The sequence below is a fragment of the Typopeltis vanoorti genome, chromosome 8 (genome assembly GCF_054136105.1).
Source record: "Typopeltis vanoorti isolate ZY-2024b chromosome 8, IOZ_Tvanoo_1.0, whole genome shotgun sequence".
Lineage (NCBI taxonomy): Eukaryota > Metazoa > Arthropoda > Arachnida > Uropygi > Thelyphonidae > Typopeltis > Typopeltis vanoorti.
This window is the reverse complement of record NC_143556.1, coordinates 38,410,429-38,429,239: the sequence shown is the minus strand read 5'-3', so window position 1 is coordinate 38,429,239 and position 18,811 is coordinate 38,410,429. Positions and strand designations below refer to the sequence as shown.

At 37.7% G+C, this 18,811-nt stretch overlaps 1 protein-coding gene across 1 annotated transcript in view; it reads left to right on the top strand.

Annotated features, from left to right (window-relative positions):
• LOC150103937 (voltage-dependent calcium channel type A subunit alpha-1-like) overlaps nucleotides 1-18,811 on the top strand; it is a 1,762,795-nt gene that overhangs the window by 1,432,042 nt on the left and 311,942 nt on the right. Inside the window, exon 35 of the mRNA XM_090397103.1 lies at nucleotides 13,666-13,771. Coding sequence (XP_090253229.1) covers nucleotides 13,666-13,771 — 106 coding nt within the window. The remainder of the gene's footprint in view (nucleotides 1-13,665; nucleotides 13,772-18,811) is intronic.

Sequence of the window (18,811 nt, the reverse complement as noted above, 5' to 3'; positions counted from 1 at the left end):
TCCACCTTTGCAAGGAGTCGCCTTGGTGTTGTACCACCTTACCCCAGTCCTGAAGATACTTTCAGGCGCAAACTTTGTTTGCTCACACTTGGATAAAGGATTAAACTAAATGTATTATATTCTAACCATGTGAAAAAGAAACTTTCAACATCTTCCTCTAAATCCAGAGTAATTTATTAAAAAGGTGGCACACCAATTGGCAACTCCTATAGGTAGAGATGACCTTGCTAATGCTTCTGACTGGTATCTCCACTTTGGCCTGGCTCCCACTGAAGAGACCTCAATAAAGGTTGAAACTAGTCTGGGTAGTGGCCCTTCCCTTAATGCATAACATAACATTATACATATCCGCAAGGAGATGTGTTTTGCATTATGGAATTATGCGAGATACTGAGATAGGAGTGTTGGTAGCTTGCTCCACCTTTGCAAGGAGTTGCCTGGTGTTGTACCACCTTACCCCAGTCCTGAAGATACTTTCAGACGCAAACTTTGTTTGCTCACACTTGGATAAAGGATTAAACTAAATGTATTATAAAAGAAAGAAGTGGATATCTATCCTAAAGTTTTTATATTTTTATATCTGTAGAAGTATGTTTCTTGGAGAAACAATAACCTGAGATTATGGCATAGCATAAGTTTCCATATAGTTTCTTGTTTAACTTGCCTGTGGAATCCTCATATATTTAATGAGGCAATGTAGAAAGAAGATGCTATCATTAGTGAAGTGTCATTGGTTAGCAGTTTTTTACAGTTGCTTTCCATTTATTTCAATTTCATGCCTATCATTCTTGATTTGGTAGCTAGTTATTTTCTTTGTAAACTTTGAATCAGTAAACTTTATTATTTTTTCTTTAATTGTATCTCTTGTTTTCCCTTTATTAGCATGAGATGGTTCTTCATTTGAAGACCTCTCCATCTTTACATTTTTTATTATTTCTTCTTCTTTTAGATTTAGTCCCTTTTGTTAATTTTTAATTAAAAATTAATATTTAGTTAAATTCTAAATTTTTTTCTATTGATTCATCTTTTCTTTTGGATGATCTTGTCTGCATATTAAGTTCTTTCAGTTGCCTTACTTGCTTTTCTGTTTCTTTTCTGGTTTTTCCTTATAGAACAGTTTCATGTGTTTGAATTTCATCTTGTTACTGTTCATTTGTTATACTAGGTTCATTATTGGTAATTTCAACTGATGTTGTTCCATCCATATTTGACTGGGAAACTGGCTCCTGCAGTTCTGGAATTTTGGGGCTAATTTCTAACTGATTTGGTCATACACTCTTTGTGATTTTCACATTCGGGTTGTACTGATATTGACAAAATTTGATAGAGACATCTTCATATCCATTGTGAAGGTGACCTCACCAGATAACCAGTTTGGATCTTCACCTGATAAACTGTGATAAATTGCAAGAATGTCTGTATAAGAATTTCATTACTATTCTCTATATATTCCAATGGAACTCTGTCAATTTTTACTCTTTTAACCTGGCTTCCCACCATTACAGGAATTACTGTGCTACTTTCGAATGTAAAACCCTGTAATAGTTTATCCACATCTACAAATTTGCTATCGGTTCATCTTTTCTTTTGGATGCTCTTGTCTGCATATTAAGTTCTTTCAGTTGTTCTTACTTCCTTTTCTGTTTCTTCTCCGGTTTCTCCTTGTAGAACAGTTTCTACAAATGTTACATGACCAGAAAATATTACATGCTAGTAATATTTTCCTCTGCTGTACAGCGTGAAAGAATAAATCTTACTAGCATGAACTATGATGCGTGCAAAAGACCAGAAGTAAGAGATGAAGTGAAAAATCAGGAGAGTGGTACTGAAGAGACAGAAGTGCTTGGCAGAGGAATCAGTAGTACTGTTAGAGATGAAGAGAGAATGGGAATGCAAGAGGAACATGGAAATGGAGGAGCCCAGGTATACATGGAGACAATGACACAGAGAGCATGGATGTTGAAATTGGCAGTGAATGTGTTATAAATTAAAGATGAAGAAATTATATTTTTGGATAAAGGATTAAATTGTTTACATCTGATACCAGCAGGCAGTAGAGCACTCAGGATTTAGTCTTGGGGGAAGCCCGAGTTGAGTAGATGATTTGAGAATACACACTAAGCATCGCATACATAAATAAAAAAATGAATTTCATTAATTAGGAAAAGATTTTTGGAAAATTTTCTAGTGTTTTTTTCCTTTTTCTTTGGGGTGCCAGGGTCCTTAGGCCCCCTATGGGTGCACCACTGCCAGTAGGTGAACCCTAATATTGAATATGTCCAAAATTGGCTTCGATCACCTCCTACAGGTGATCAAAGTGGAAAACCCACTGAGGGAGGTTTTCCACCAATGTGTGGCAGACATTTGGTGGAATTTGTCTCCATTCCTCCATCAAAGCAGCACTGAGTTCAGCAACAGATTGAGGACATGCTGCTCTGGACCTCAATCACTGCTTCGATTCTTCCCACAGGTGTTTGATGGGGTTGAGGTCAGGACTTTGACACAGGCGAAGGCAGTTGTTTAACACCCGTCTCTTCATACCATTCTATAACAGAGCCGCAGCTTTGTGGCATGGGGCATTGTTCTCTTGATAGTAACACAGGTCCGTTCCATAAAAACTCCACAGTGTAGGCAGCACCTAATTATCCAGAATATCAAAGTACTGAGCTACCTTCACGGATCCACAGACAACAACCAGTGGTTCCATTCCAAACCAGCTGAATGCACTCCACACAATTACTCCTCCACCACCAAACTTTATGTGGATACAACACACTGTATTAACAAGCGTTCACCAGGTTGCCTCCATACCGACACCCTGCCATCAAACTGGAAACAGGTGAACCTTGATTCATAACTCCAGAGTACCGTTTTCTAGTCAGTTGTCCAGTTCGTGCTCTTTGCACCAGACCAGATGAGTCTACTTGTTTGGCTTGTGTAACGCTGCTCTTCTGTGTAAACCCAGTAAATGGAGTTCTTTTTGTACAGTATTAGAGCTCACCATGGTGTTACAGGCACTCTAGAACTCATCATGGGTGGTCTATGCTGATTGTAACCGGTTTTTGCATGCCACCCGTTATAACACACTCTTGTCTCTGTCAGTCATTTTCGGTGGCTGCCCTGAGTATTTTCCTGCACTATTGATTCCAGAACATCTCCATTTGTTGATCAAATCGCCAATCATTGATTTTGGAAGCTCCAATTGAGTGCAATGGCACATATGGACATGCCACCAATGTGACAGCCCACGATGACACCTCTCTCAAAGTCACTGAGTTCACATTGTGTTGCCATACAACCTGTACTTAACTGCTATGATGAAATACTGCTTCCTAGTATCTGTTCACCAGTTTTTAAGTTATTAATAAACATGGAATGTTCTATAACTTCAAATAAAATGGGTGTCTGGACAATTATTGGTAGATAGTGTATATACACTGAAAACCATCAATATTATTTCTTCCAATTTCTCTACTCCACAAGGACACAGTTCATCACTTCTTATAAGCAGCACTCCACTATCCCATTCACCCTCCCTATCCTACTGAAATATCCTATACCCCTGTTACTTCTGTTCCTGTCAGGACATCATCTTCTGTAAGCCAGTTTCATGGATTCCAATCATTTTTTGACAGGCTGACACTGTTAATGCCATTTCATTCCCTTTATTCCTGACATTTGTACAGAGAAACATCAGTCCATTATTGGTGTTTCTATACCTGTTATTATCTCCCCCCAAGACTCCACTTGAGTCTGCAGTATACCTACTTCCATCTCTTATGCAACTATCCCCACTGTCATCCACTGCGGCAACTCTGTTTTTCCTGCCCTAATACTTTCACTTGTCTAGAGAACAATGACCTTTCCCAATACTTGCATTCTGTCATGTTCAAATGTAATCAATCTCTTGCATACAGCTGTCTGCTATTATCAAATGCACTCCAAGCATCATATTTCCAACATTTCTTCTAAGATATTCTTGCTACGTTATTCATTATGCTGCTCTTTTCCTCAACTCTGTGTGTTATCATATCTGAGCAATATGCATACTATGTTCCCTCACATTTTTCTGACCTCAGATCCCTCATTATCTAATTCATGGGATCTTGAGTCATTTGTACAAACTATGATTATTCTCTATTGTTCCTTTATTCATGCATTCCTCTAATATTCTATTCTATGCACCATAAATAATTGAATCACGATAACACAACACACCCCTCACTGCTCTGTTCATTCAATTTCACCTACATCTCTCTCTCTCTCTCTCTCTCCCCTCCTCATTCCCCTTTCTGACATTCTCCTTCATTCTTTCACCTGCCTTCCTTTTATCACTCTCTTTCTATATATCCCTTTCTGCTGTGCTCTCAACTTTCTCTCATTTCCTGTCTTTTCTTGGAAAGAGAAGAAATTAGAGAAAGTTGAAAGAGTACATTGTCTCCAACTCTCTCATTCTCATAAACTTCTCTGTCTCTCACTCACTCACTTCTATTCTTGTTTACCTCATATCAATTAGTCTTTCAAATCTCTTAATCTTTTCTTGAATGCTTCATGACTCATTTTTCATTCCTTTCACTCCCTCTCTCAGTACTTCTATTTCTGTCTCTCACCAAACATATCTTAGTCCACTCCTTACCTTTAATAACATTATAACATTCGGCTCAACAGTCAATACCAGATCTCTGACTCTCTCTCTTCTTCTTGAACTGACCATCTTGCACCTGTTTTTTCAGCACAGACACATCACTTCTCTACATCATTACCATCCAAAAATCTTGGCATCCTTTTTTGCTTAAGATGTTACTTTTCACCAGTCTAACTACTAACTCTGTACATATCTCAAATCAGCCCAACCTTGGAATACTGGTCTCACATTTTGGGTAATCACCAAAACCTCTTTAAAAATTCTTTATGCTGTCAAGAAGAGGGTAATTCCATTAATTGATGACCTCTCATTCTCTCTTTCTCTTACTCCCCCAGACTGTCTGCAGCCAATGGTCACATTGTTAGTTTCTTTATTGTGTATTTTCTAAAGATATTTCCATGGGTGCTGTTCAGGAGAAACTGGCATCCACCATTCCACATTTCTGATAAAGCAACAACATCATGAGCAGCTACCTACCATCCATTTACAGCTGAATTGCTAACCCACTAAACCTACTATTCCCATTCATATTTTATTCCATCTACCCCAATCGTCGTCATCATCAAATTCGTGACACGTACCCTCAATGGGTGTAGAGTATTACATGAAAGTATTGCATGATAGTATTACATGAAAAACTTATATCATTAGTAACTTCCTATCAACAATTTTCCTGAAAATCAGTCTATTATCTGTCAAGACTCCAACATTATCAGATCTTATATTTCTGTCTTCTAAGGCACTCTTTACTGTATCAATCCACCTATATCTCTGTTATAAATATCCAGAATTCGATGTTTTTTTTTTATTTTGCTTTTTAAAAAAATATACAGATATTGCTGATGTTTAGGCAAAGCTTACCCAGAGTATTAGCACATGCTTTAAGGTGATTATTTATGTTCAGGATCAAAAGTGAATGAGTAGTATATATGCCCTTTATTTTTCATATTTTATGAAATTTCATAATTTCATTATCATGCATGATCCACCAGACAGCTAATTATTATTATTTGTCAGACATCCCCACAGCATCATAGACTCATCATGGAATTTGTTAAAACAATATTTATCATATCTCTTCTTGAACTTGTTCACTGACAAAACACTCAAAACCACCTTTGACAGCCAATTCCACCAATTCACCACCCTACAAGCAAAAATCTAGTCATAACATTCTTTCTTATATGCTTATACAATTTCCAGGGGTGACCCCTTCTTCTTTCCCTTCCTGCCATGTACCAAAAAAAAATATTAAAAAAAAAATCTTTGATAGCAGTCCTATAAAACTCCTTTAATAACTTCTATTGTCTCCTCTACTTCAACCAGATGTAGCCTTATTGAAGCCTTGTAAAGAGAAATAATAATAACCTTTCATCCCAGCTTGTTAATGTGTTTTTCAATAGCCACGTAATCTGATGTGCTGTTTTGTCCACCTCTCCAATATATCTTCTAAACTTCAATTACGTCTCAGTAATAACCAACAAATCCTTGGCTTCATCAATTTCTAGTTCATTTCCCTTAATGCAGTACATAGGCATTTCATCCAAAAGTGCATGACCTTATACTCAGCCACATTAAATTAACAGAAGTTTAATTTTGCCTGTACTGAAAGTCCATTTTAATCACCCTACAGGATCTGCATCACCTTTATTGATGATTTGCTCTTTTCAGCTCTTCATCATTAGCAAACAACTAAATATTTCCCCTTAAATTATTTCCTATATCATTGATATATAAATTAAACAGCAGAGGACCAATTACTGAGCTCTGCGGTACACTGCTAGTCATGTGCCTTCTCCTGGACACAACTCTAATCCTCCCCTTTATATCTGTTCATTAACTGTCCTATTATTCAAATCACCAGCCTCATTTCCAACCTCATTTGTTCTAATTTCTGCAACTTTATTATCAAATATCTCTCACTTTATTATAAAAATATATGCAAATTACTAAGACATGACCTGTCCTTCATTAAACCATACTGTCCTGTATAAAGTACCACATTCCTCTCCACCCAGTTCAGAATTCTGTCTTTACTAACTTCTCTAATACCTTATCCACCATTCCTGAGATATTGATTGTCTCATAATGATCCAAGCAAACAAACCATCAAACTCTCATAAAAATAATAATAGAGAAAAAAATGAACCTATTATCACTAATTATTTTCAAAAATAGCTTTTCTTTCAGCTCATAAAATCATGACTTCTTACTCAATACATCCTCTATGTGATTTAAAATAATGGTACATTAATAAATAATAAATAATTACTTATTATAGAAAAATGCAATAGATTTTGTGTTTCTCTTAAACAATTCGAAATTAAGTAAAGATTGAATTATATAAAAATTCTTGATATTGGGAATGTTAGAAAAAAAAAGTTTCTCAATGCTTACACATAGGGATTTAGCCCTTGTAATTTAAGTTAAGAAAGTCATATAAGACATCATTGGATTCTCTGAACAATCTCTCAGAATGAACCAACTTTTAAACAGTAGTTTCATTGCCTTGTGCTTAAATCTTTTTTAATAAATAACATAAAATGGATTTAGCTTCATATTTATTTCTGGAAGAAAAAAACCCACTTGCACATGCCAGTTAGTTGATCTCTGGCACAGGCAAGCTGGTTTTTTCCTGTAAACTCAAGAAAATCAGCCATAGAACCCACATTATTTCAGACAGTAACACATGCTGTTAGGATTAGGTACCAAAAGATGGCAGCACTTATTTGCCTGTCTGTTCATTGGTGGCCACTTAAAATTAGCGATAGTCATGGGCCAGCTATCTCTGATTGGCTACTGGTGGAGATTGAATTTCCCACTCAGTCTGCAAAAGCTAGACAGGGTTAAAAAGCCTCAGCTACTCCCTATAAGAGAATAAAAGGTGTTACCTGATTTTTTTTCTTGTATTTTTAATTAGTATAAAATTTTCACCCTAAAACTAAGGGCATCTTCAGTATGACTTTCAAATTAAGCAACAATAACTGAAACTGGTACATTCAGCAGTGACACACGCAAACTTCATGTACATGATGTAGAGTGTCATGGTCTAATTATATTAAGCTTCTAGGAAAAATACCTTTAACAAGATTGAATAATAATAAAAAAATATATAATTAAATTTAAGTTAATTCTGGAATTTGTGAAAAGAACTATTTCGCATAAGAGATATAATTTAAGTCCATCATTTTGATTTAGATTTGGTTAATGTGGCAAGGTCTCACAACTCTCTATGTATAAACGTTCAAAGAGATTATTACTTTTATGGAGAATCTTAATTTTCTTCCAAAGAACTTGGTGTTTGGTGGTGATAGTGTGCTCCCCAAATCCTAATTGCTCTGGCTCAGTGAAAGTTAACATAGTCTAAATGTTCACCACAAAAAAGCCCATGTTTCATGGGGTTAAAGGTTTTAAGACATGTTCTTTCTTGTGCTTATATCAGTTGCATTAATATCATTTTTGTTTTAGGTGTTTATCAGAAACCCCCCCCCCCCTTATACACTCCAGTGTTCTCCGAATTATTCTCATAATCCACTCTGTTGTCCTCACAATTTTAACAAAATATCAACAAAATTTCTAGTCTCCATCCACCATCATCCCCAGATCTTTCATTTCCTCCACCTCCTCTAAAATATCCCCACCAATACTTTACACTTTGCTACATTAAACTGATATCCTCACACACTTGCCCATTCAGACTATTTAGATCCTCTTGCAAAGCTAAACATCTGGTCTACTTCTCATAACTCTCCCTAACTTTGCATCATCTGCAAACAACTGTATATCACCATTTAAGCCCTTTTCAATGGCATTTATCCAAAACATGCCCCTAGGGGCACCATTAGCAACTTTCCTCCTCTGGAATATCACTCCCCTATACACAACCTGCTGATACTAATCAGACAGCCAATCTCCAATCCAATGCACTAATTTACCATCCAACCCCCATCTGTTCCAATTTAATTACTAGTTTGTCATGTGGCAGTCTATTGAAAGCCGTTGCAAAATCTAAATATACTTCTGTATATGCACCCCCCCCCTTTTCCAATGTATTTGTCACTTTGTTGTAATAAGTAAGCAGATTACTAAACACAATCTTCCTTTAGCAAACCCATGCTGTCCATTAAAGATAATTCTGCTGCTGTCAACCCATTTCTGAATCCTTGTCCTCACTAGCTTCTTCAACACCTTGACCACAACTCCAGATAAGCTGATTGGCTTATAATTTGTAGTCTTAGTCTTATCATCCCCTTTATGAAGCATAACATTTTTGCCATCTTTCCCCCTCCTTTGGATGAGCTAATCTAAGACTCATATTAAAAATGTAAGTAAAAGCTGTTGTTAACTCCCTTGAAGATTCCCACAAGACATACAGTGATGTCTGAGAACTATGTGGTTTGTTGAAGGAGTAGTATGAACATCAGTAAAGCTCCAGATAGGAAGGCTGTGATTAAGAGTAGGTCATTTACATGCTGTATAAGAGAAGATGATAGAATGGAATCCTGAAGTACTCCTGCATTGGTGACAAAGACTGAAGAGAGAGAGGATGCCATCCACCATGAAACACAGTGAACAACCAGAGAGAAAGCTGGTTATCCAGTTACAGTTACAAGTATACAAAAGGAAGGCCTTGATGCCAAACACAATCAAAAACCCTGGAAATATAAAGGACAACAGTTCATGTTTCTCTGGATCTTTCCATGGCACTTGTCCATTTTGGAGGAGGGTAGGCTAAGTGATCAGTCATGGATCTGGATGGTGAAATTACTAGTAGTTACTAATGAGCTAGTCAGCTTCAAGGTAGTGAAGAAGTTAACTATTGTTAACTTTCTCCATTATTTTGGAGAGGATTGAGGTGATGGCAATGGTCTGTAGTTAGACAGTAAACTTTTACTTTGGTTTTTTTTTTTGGAATGGCTTGTATATATGCTTGTGCTTTCATGTGTGGGAATATATACCAGATGAGTACAGAAGATTGAACAGATGATAGAGGATAGGTGTTAGCTCTGGAGAACAACATTTGAGTACAATGGATTGATGCAATCAGGACAGAAGACTTTTTAGTGTTCAGGTTTTTAATATTCTTCTTATATCTTTTTGCCAAAAGACCACAGAAGGCATACAGCTCAGTTGCTTGCATGGAAGAAAGTGATTTGCCTTTGTCTTCTATGCAGGAGTTAGAGAAAAAGAATGATCTCAAGATGTTATCTTAATCTTTGGGTGCTGTAACAGTGGTACCATCTGGATGAGAGAGAGAGAGCGATGGAAGTGCAGGTGAGCAGAAGTTATATCTGGTGGCTTTTGCATGGGACCAGAAGGCATGGCTTCCATTTGGAAAGAGGCAAGTTTTCTGCTATTGATCTTTATGAAGTTGGATTTGGATTTGCTGATAGTTGTTTTATATTTATTGTGAGTTTCAATATAAGCTAAGTTTGAAGCCGGGGTTCTTGATGCAAGTCACCTACAGTAAAAACTCAGCTTACTAGCTTAGATTTTTCTTCAACTGCTTTCATATATCTTCTGTTGAACCAGACCTTGGAAAGTGGATAAGAATTTTGTGTAGAACATGGGAAGGCCTTCATGCCAGTGCAGATAATTTCTGTGACTTGCTCAGTGTAGATTTCTGGGTCAGAAGATTGGAAGCAATGATCATGCCATGAAAAAGAAGAGTCAGAGTTCCAGAGGTCATCCTACCTTTGTAGTGCCAAAGGACTTGAAATTGAGTTTGAACAGGGGAAGGGCATTCTGTGAGACTGGAAACTTGCACAAGATTGTGATCTGAGTTGTTGAGAGAAGAAGTGACCTCTATGGTGCATCTGGAAACAGAAGAAGAAGAAGAAGGATCCAGAGACAAATGACCAATATTATTATTATTATCCAGGCCTCCATGAGTCAAAAGACATCATGGGAGGTCGTTTTTAGGAAATACAAAGCCTATCATACCACTCCTTGAACCCATTAACCGTCCTCCACTCAAACCAGTTTCTCACGCAATGCATTCCAAGGTTCAACCATCCTCCACGCAAAGAAACCACTCCTCACTCTCTTGCACACAGCTCCCTTTCGTAACTTCCAGGGATGAACTCTGTCATCACTCCTTCCTGCCGTTCCACCAAGTGAAAGAACTCTCCAATGTCAACCCTGTAACTGCCTCTCAACAGTTTAAACCTCTCCTTCTTCTATCTACCAAACTCTGCAGTCTACATTCCCTCAGTCGATCCTCATAACTCATATTGTACAGTCCTGAAACCATCTCTGTTATATGCCTCTGTACCCTTTCCACAGTCAATTTATCCCCTTCAAATCCTGGGAACCAAATCTGAGAACAGTAGTCTAAGTGTGGCCTGATCAGGGCCTTATACAACGGAACGATAACTCTTTTATCTCTGCAGGTCAGTGTCCTTCTCAGTATTGCAACAATCCTCTGAGTTACCCTCACCACCTTTGCAATATGCTCTCTGAATTTCAGTTTTCTATCAATCATCACCCCCAGATATCTTGTCTCCCCTACCTCCTCCAGTACAGCTCTTCCAATCAAGTACGCATCCTCTCATGGATGGATCCCAAACGTCAAGACTTTACATTTTGCTGCATTGAACCGACAACCCCATTTATTTGCCCATCTGTCTAGTTTATTCAAATCCTCTTGCAGGGCTGCCGCATCTGCACTATTACTGATAACCCTTCCCAACTTCACATCATCCGCAAACAACTGAATGTCCCCTTGCAATCCATTGACAATATCATTGATATAAAGATTGAACAGTACAGGTCCCAGTACTGAGCCCTGTGGAACCCCTCTTGTAACCTTCTGCTTCCTTGATATTGCCCCATCATACACAAGTCTCTGATACCTATCAGTCAGCCAATCCTGAATCCGTTTGACTAACCCGACATTTAAACCCATGTGCTGCAACTTAAGTATCAGCTTATCATGTGGTACCCTATGAAACGCCTTTGCAAAATCCAAAAAAAAAAAAAAAGCAGTATATGCCTTTCCCTTATCAACTGCTCTTGTCACTTTATTATAAAAAACAATCATATTACTAAAGCAAGAGCACCCCTTAACAAATCCATGTTGATTCTCACAGATAACATTACCCTCATCTACCCAATGCTGTATATAGTCTCTCACTAATTTCTCCAAGACCTTAACTACTGATGACACACAAACAGGCCTATAATTAGACAGTTCCAGTCTGCTACCACCCTTATGCAGTGACACTATCTTACCTGCCTTCCATTCCCTGAGTACCTTTCCTTCAGCCAGACTTTTATTGAAAAGCCAGGTCAAGGGAGCTGTCAGTTCTTTAGCACATCCTCTCAAAACCCATGGTGAAATACGATCCAGTCCAACAGCTTTATTGGTATCCAGAGTGCTCAGTATTTGGAACACACTCCCCTCTTGCATCTCTAACCCCTGATCCTGCCCTATCCCTCAAGTATTAAAATCTCCTCCAGGATGAAATACTCAATAAAGTGCTCATTGAACAACTCCACTGTGTCCTCTGCATCAGTCACTGTATTCTCATTTTTATCCCGCAATGTCATTCTTCCAAAATCGTTTCTCCGCCTACTGGCCACATAGCTAAAATATTCCGTAGGATTTTCTTTGGATCTTAGTGCCAATCTCTTCTCATATTCCAGTTTTGCCTTCCTCATTATTCTGGTCACTCTCCTGGCCTGCATCCTATATTCTTTGTGTATCTGTCCTCCACCCCCTCTCCTTGTATATCTTCCGTAATTTCTTTTTCAACTGCAGTTCCTGTTTGATATCGTTTGTCATCCACTTTACACCAAATTGTGTCCGCTTCTTCACCCGTGGAATACAGCTTACTATTGCTGCTAACAAATATTCTTTCACAATTTCCCATGCACTAATGATATCCTGGCCTTCCAATTCTGCCCTCCATGGAACTGCCCCTAATTGATACCTAAGACTACTATAATCACCCGCCTTATAATTCCACATACGTTCTCTTTTCTTTGATACACCTGCATGTCTGTTCATCTTCCAAGTCAAAACTACATGGTCCCTGTCTCCAACTGATGGGAGAGATGTCATCTCACTTATTATCAGCTTGTCTGATGCTATGACCAAATCCAAAACTCTTGAACCTCTTGTTCCCTCCATCACATGCTGTCAAAGACATTTGTCCCTCATGAATTCCAGAAATTCCTATCCCCTTCTTACTACTTGTATTTTCCTCTTCCCAGTTTATACTGCTGTAGTTATGGCAGGTCTATTGCCTTAATATAGGATTGACACCAAAGAGACTTTTTCAATACATAGCAGAAAGGGCCAGAGCAGGGTATTACCCCTTGAAATTGTATAAAAGTATGGTTGGCAAGGGTGTTAGGACTAGATTTTTTTGTTTGGTGGTGAGTGAATGGAATGGGTTGCCAGAGGTATTTGTGAGCTTTGTTGGTGATTGGATTTGAGTAGAGGTATGATACATTTTGTGTGAACAATGGTTAGAGAGGATCTGCTCTCTAGCTCTTTAAACTAAATGTGAATAAGTTGCCCATACATTGTACTAACATACTATAGGTTGCCCAATCTTTCATGTATGGGATTTTCATAAAAAATTAATAATAATAATACAATACTTAAATAGAAGAGCCAATAGGCTTCACTTTGGCGATATAACATTATTTAAATTAAGGGGATATTAAATCCCACATTATTTCAAAGGTGAATAAGAAACTCAAAGATCAGAATCAAAGAGTTTCATACCGAATATAGTAAACTATAAAAGTTTCAGCGGATAGTTACGCTACAATTCACCGAAACTTTTATAGTTTACTATATTCGGCATGAAACTCTTTGATTCCGATCTTTGAATTTCTTATTCGGCTTTGAAATAATGTGGGATTTAATATCTCCTTAATTTAAATAATACAATATTTAATAATAATATTATATATGATACACAATGATGATATTGTTATCAAATTTCATCATATATTAAAGAATTGTTGGTGGAATTCACTGTACTAACAAAATATCTCCCTTTCAGAAACTTATTAGGATGAATATGCCACTCACAGAAGATTTAAAAGTAAACTTTACCACAACATTGTTTGCCTTAATTAGAGAAAACCTTAGCATAAAAATGAGACCAGGTGAGAAAACATAATTGTTTTCTTTGTTTCTAATATCACATGAATTTCAGATATGTTGTATACTTAATTATTGTCTGTTACTTTAATTATATCTTCTTTTTTTTTTGCCACATGATTGATATTTACAGAACCTATTTCTCTTGTTCTGTTTACTTTCTCATCCTGTAAAACTTTCCAGGATGCATTTGTCACAATAACTAAAAAATTGTGCAGGGAAATGTAGATTAACATAAGAAATATGAGAATTTTTCTGGATTATTAAGAAAGAAATTTTGTAATCAGTATGTGAATAAAGAGAAAAAGATTGAATAAAAAAATAGTGAATCCATCTGTTTAGCCACTAGGGAGTCAAGTGAGTATAATAATAAACAAAAAAATGCTGATTACAGTTCTGCGCGTAACAAATCAGAAAGAGATAGTTAATACAAAATGTAGGTATGGTTGTGGGCTAACTGACAGTAGTGCACTTTATTGTACACTAATGCCGGAATCATTCAGAACAGGATTTTAGAATTGGTTAGTTCATTTTAGCAAAACATTTTGGCATTAGTGAGATATGGCTGACAGACAATAATACAGTTAGGATAAAAGCCTGGTTGGCCGAGTGGTTTGTGTATCCGTTCTCCAGCCAAAAGGCTGCAGGTTCAAATCCCGCCATGGGCATGGATGTTTGTGATTGTCAGTGAAAACTAGTGGTGGTGGTGGTCGGCAGTAGATGCCGTTGATGTAGATGATGAAGGTAGTTGCGGTTAGTGGAGTGGTGGACATGGAGAGTTGTAGGGTAGGTGCCCTTCCTCGATGAGTCTTTGGACTCCCTGGAGGAGTTATGTAATAATAATAATAAAATGTAAAGGGCATACTATTTTCAGGGAGAATATAAAACAGGACGAGAAAAGAGTATTGCTGCGATAGCAGATGAACTGCAGCTAAGAGTTAAAATTCAATAGGATTTTAGTGAAGGCAGTGAATTTGTGGTCATCTGGTATGAGATAGAGGCCAATAGAACAAAATATATACTCGGCTGTTGCTGCCATAGGACAAGGGAAGGAATGCAGATATACAGTATATCTGCATTCTGGAAAATAAGCTCATTCAATGCATGAATGGCGAGTAATTATTATTATTATATGAAACCTCCAAGGCATCCAAAGACTCATCAATGGAGGGCACCTATTCTACAACTCTCTGCCTCCACCACTCAATCCACCAACTACAGTGAACCACAACTACCATCATCATTTACACCAATGCCATCTGCTGCCCACCACCACTACTAGTATTTTCACAGACAATGAAAATACTAGGACTTGGAATCCTGCTGTGGGCACATTCATACCCACAGCAGGATTTGAATCTGCAGCCTTTTAGCTGGAGAGCAGATATGCTAACCACTCAGCCAACTAGGCCATCAGAGGCGGGGGGGGGGGACTTCAACAATAGAAATATAGATTAGAAGGAGGAAGAAATATACGAGGATGGTCTGAAAAGTTCTCTGCTTAACAATGAAAAAACGAATTTATAATTTCAAAATTATTTTTATTTTTCAACATAATCTCCCTTAAGACTAATACATTTATTCCAGCGATGCTCCAGTGCCATTATCCTGGTCCTGTAGTGGTTCTCAGTAAGATCTGCAAAATATCCCTCTACAGCTGCAATCACCTCTTGATTCGAAGAAAAATGCTGACTAGCTAGGAAGAGATATAAGTCAAAGGGAGCCAAATCTTGGGAATAGGGTTGATGTTCCAACAATTCATAATTGGAGCATCATAGCTTTTTCGTTTGCAATTCTTCATGCAAAATATATCCAACACATTCTTTTGAAATGCCTATACTCCCAGAAATTTCATGCCCTTTGACTCGCCGGTCATCCAATACGATATTGTGTACTTGATCAATGATTTCTGGTGTTGTTACACTTTTTGGACATCTTCACTTTCATCAGGTGCATTGTACTGATGAAATATGATTTTTTTTTTCTGCAAACCGGGTCTTTTCTAACGAATTTTTTCATTTAGTCTGTTTAAAAGATTGGAATAATATTCCTGGTTATTTTTTTACCCTTTTCAAGATAATTAATAAACAAAATGCCTTTAGCATCCTAAAACATTAATGCCATGACCTTTCCTGCTAATTGAAACAACTTTGCCTTCTTTGGCGATGAACAACTGGCGTTTGTCCACTGTTTTGACTGCTGTTTGTATTCTGGTGTGTAATGTTGAATCCAAGTCTCATCCATAGTAATAAATCGATGCACAAAATCTGTTTTATTCTTGTTAAAATGCTCCAAGCACTGTTCAGAGATTTTCATGCAAGTGCGTTTTTGATCTGCTGTGAGCAAGTGCGGTACCCATCTTGTGCAAAACGCTTTCATTTGCAATTCTTCATGCAAAATATATCCTACATGTTCTTTTGAAATACCTATGGTCTCAGAAATTTCACGCACTTTGACCCGCCAGTCATCCAATATCACTTCATGTACTTCATAAATGATTTCTGGTGATGATACACTTTTTGGCTTAATTAAGAAAAATAACTTTTTCTTAATTGTCGAAAACAAAGGAGAAGAGTTCCCATAATTGTTATTGATGATAGTGGATGAGCTACAGCCAAGGAGAATAGAAGTGGAACTGCAAGATAGAGAAAAGAGCACATTTGAGGCTATTTGGTGTGAGATTGAAACTAGCAGAACGGGTGTTGCTATAGACCAGATGATGGAGTAGATGGTGGTGATAGTATGCATAAGCAAATAGAAGAAATGAGTGGAAGGAGAGTAATTATTATGGGAGATTTCAAGTATGGTAATTGATTAGAAGGCAGAGAGGACACATGGGAGGAAGGAATTGGATTTTATGCGGTTATTAAGGGATAACTATCTGCGACAGCATGTAATGGAAAATACTAGAGGTTCAGACAGTGCTTGACCTGGTAATTGCATCTGTGAATTTGGCTGTAACAAATATGACCACGTTGCCACCAATTGGTTAGAGTGATCATGGGGTCTTGACTTGGGAGGTGGCTAAGGGTGTGGAATTTACAATTAAGACAGGGTACATGTGGAATTACTGGGCTGGTAAGTATAACAAGCTTAGGAGATTGATTGGTACAGTGCTATGGCATGTACAACTGCAAGGGCTAGAAGTTGACAGTGCATGGGAGGCAGTTAAAAAAGTGTTTGCATGAAGCAAAAGTGTTTGCTTTATGCAAACAATTGGATAAGGTTAATGGGTTTACAGTGATTCCTGGACCTTGCCAAGGCCTTTGACAGGATACCACATGGAACTCTAATCAGTAAACTGAAGCAGACGGGGATGGATATAGGGTTGGTGAGATGGATAGGTGGGTGGTTAATGGAGGGATACCAGAGAGTGGTTTATTCAGGAGTGGAGTCCAAAAGACGGCTTGTGACTAGTGGTGAGCCACAGGGTTCTGTTCTTGGACCACTACTTTTCAATTTCTTTATTAACAATATAGGAAAGGATCTGAGAGGAAGTGTTCACTTGTTTGCTGATGATGCAAAGTTGGGTAGAGCAATTGTGAGTGCACAGGATGTCAAAATTTTGCAGGATGATTTGGATAGTTTGGAGGACTGGGCTAGGGAAAATGGATGTCATTTTAATGTGGCAAAGTGTAAGGTTATGCATTTTGGAATGAAAAGATTAGCAGCAGTATATCGCATTGGTGGAACTGTACTCCAGGAGATTGATGAAGCCAGGGATTTGGGAGTGTTGGTGGATAGGGAGTTGAAGTTTAGGGGGTACATTCAAAAAGTGGCTAAATCAGCTCATCAAATTACTTGGTTACTGAAAAATACTTTAACAAGTATTTTTCAGTAACCAAGAGACAAACAAGAGAAAAACAAGTTATTGTTCCTCTATATCGAGCCCTGATAAGACCCCATCTGGACTACTGTGCCCAGATATGGGTGCCTGGGTTTCTTCTTGATGGGGAAGAGGTGGAGAGGATCCAGAGACAAGTGACCAAGATGGTGGCAGGTCTCTGGAATGAACCTTATGAGAACAGATTGAAGATTTGTGGGTTGCAAAAATTGGTTGATAGGCAAAAAAGGGGTGATATGATTGAGACATTCATATTACTGAAGGGTTTCTATAAGATTAATCCAGAAGATATTTTTGAGAATAGGACTGGTGGTGGGAGGACTAGGGGCCATACATGGAAGCTGGGCAAGAATGTGGTTAACAAGGGTGTTAGAGCTAGGTTTTTTACTTGGAGAGTGGTAAATGAGTGGAATAAGCTGCCAGAGTCTGTTGTGGGTGCTATGACCGTGAATGAGTTCAAGGCGAGGTATGATAGAAATGTGTGAATGTCGAATAGTTGTTCTTGACATGATGTTAGGGCCTCCCTCGATGAGTCTGTCGACTCCTTGGAGTTGCCCGAAATAATAATAATAAACTTTTATGAACTTCGAAAGAATTTCTTTTGACATTAAACTTTCTTTTACGAAGAATTTTATAACCACAAGATACTCAATTTTATCCATTTCAAGGGATACAGACAACACTTTTGCTTCAGACAGCTGTATAAAACAAACTACTTGATAGAATGACTTGCATTTCACATGGATGCTTATGACAGATGTACCAACTTACAAAATGCCGGTAGTGTTGCCATCTATGGTTGAGTCCGATAACTTTTCAGACCACCTTCATGGATTTGAAGTCTTCTGCATTCTTGCATGGTATTCCTGCTATATGTATTATGTTTCACTTTCTTTTTTTTTTTTTTTCATTATATATTCTGTTTGTGTTTTTAGAAGGTTAACTTCATTTTGTAATTCCATGTTCTCTGGTTTCAAAATTTTCCTACATATCTATTACTACTTCTCTCAGTTTGGATCTGATATCATGAACTATTAGTATTTCTATACTATCATCATTAAAATTTAAGTACCTATTGTAGTCTTTGGATTTTTTGTTCATTTGTTCATCCATGTATATTGATGGTTGTAGTGTCATAGTGGAGATGGTGAGTTGTGTAGGGAATAGAATAGAATAGGATGCCTTCCTGTAATGATCCCTT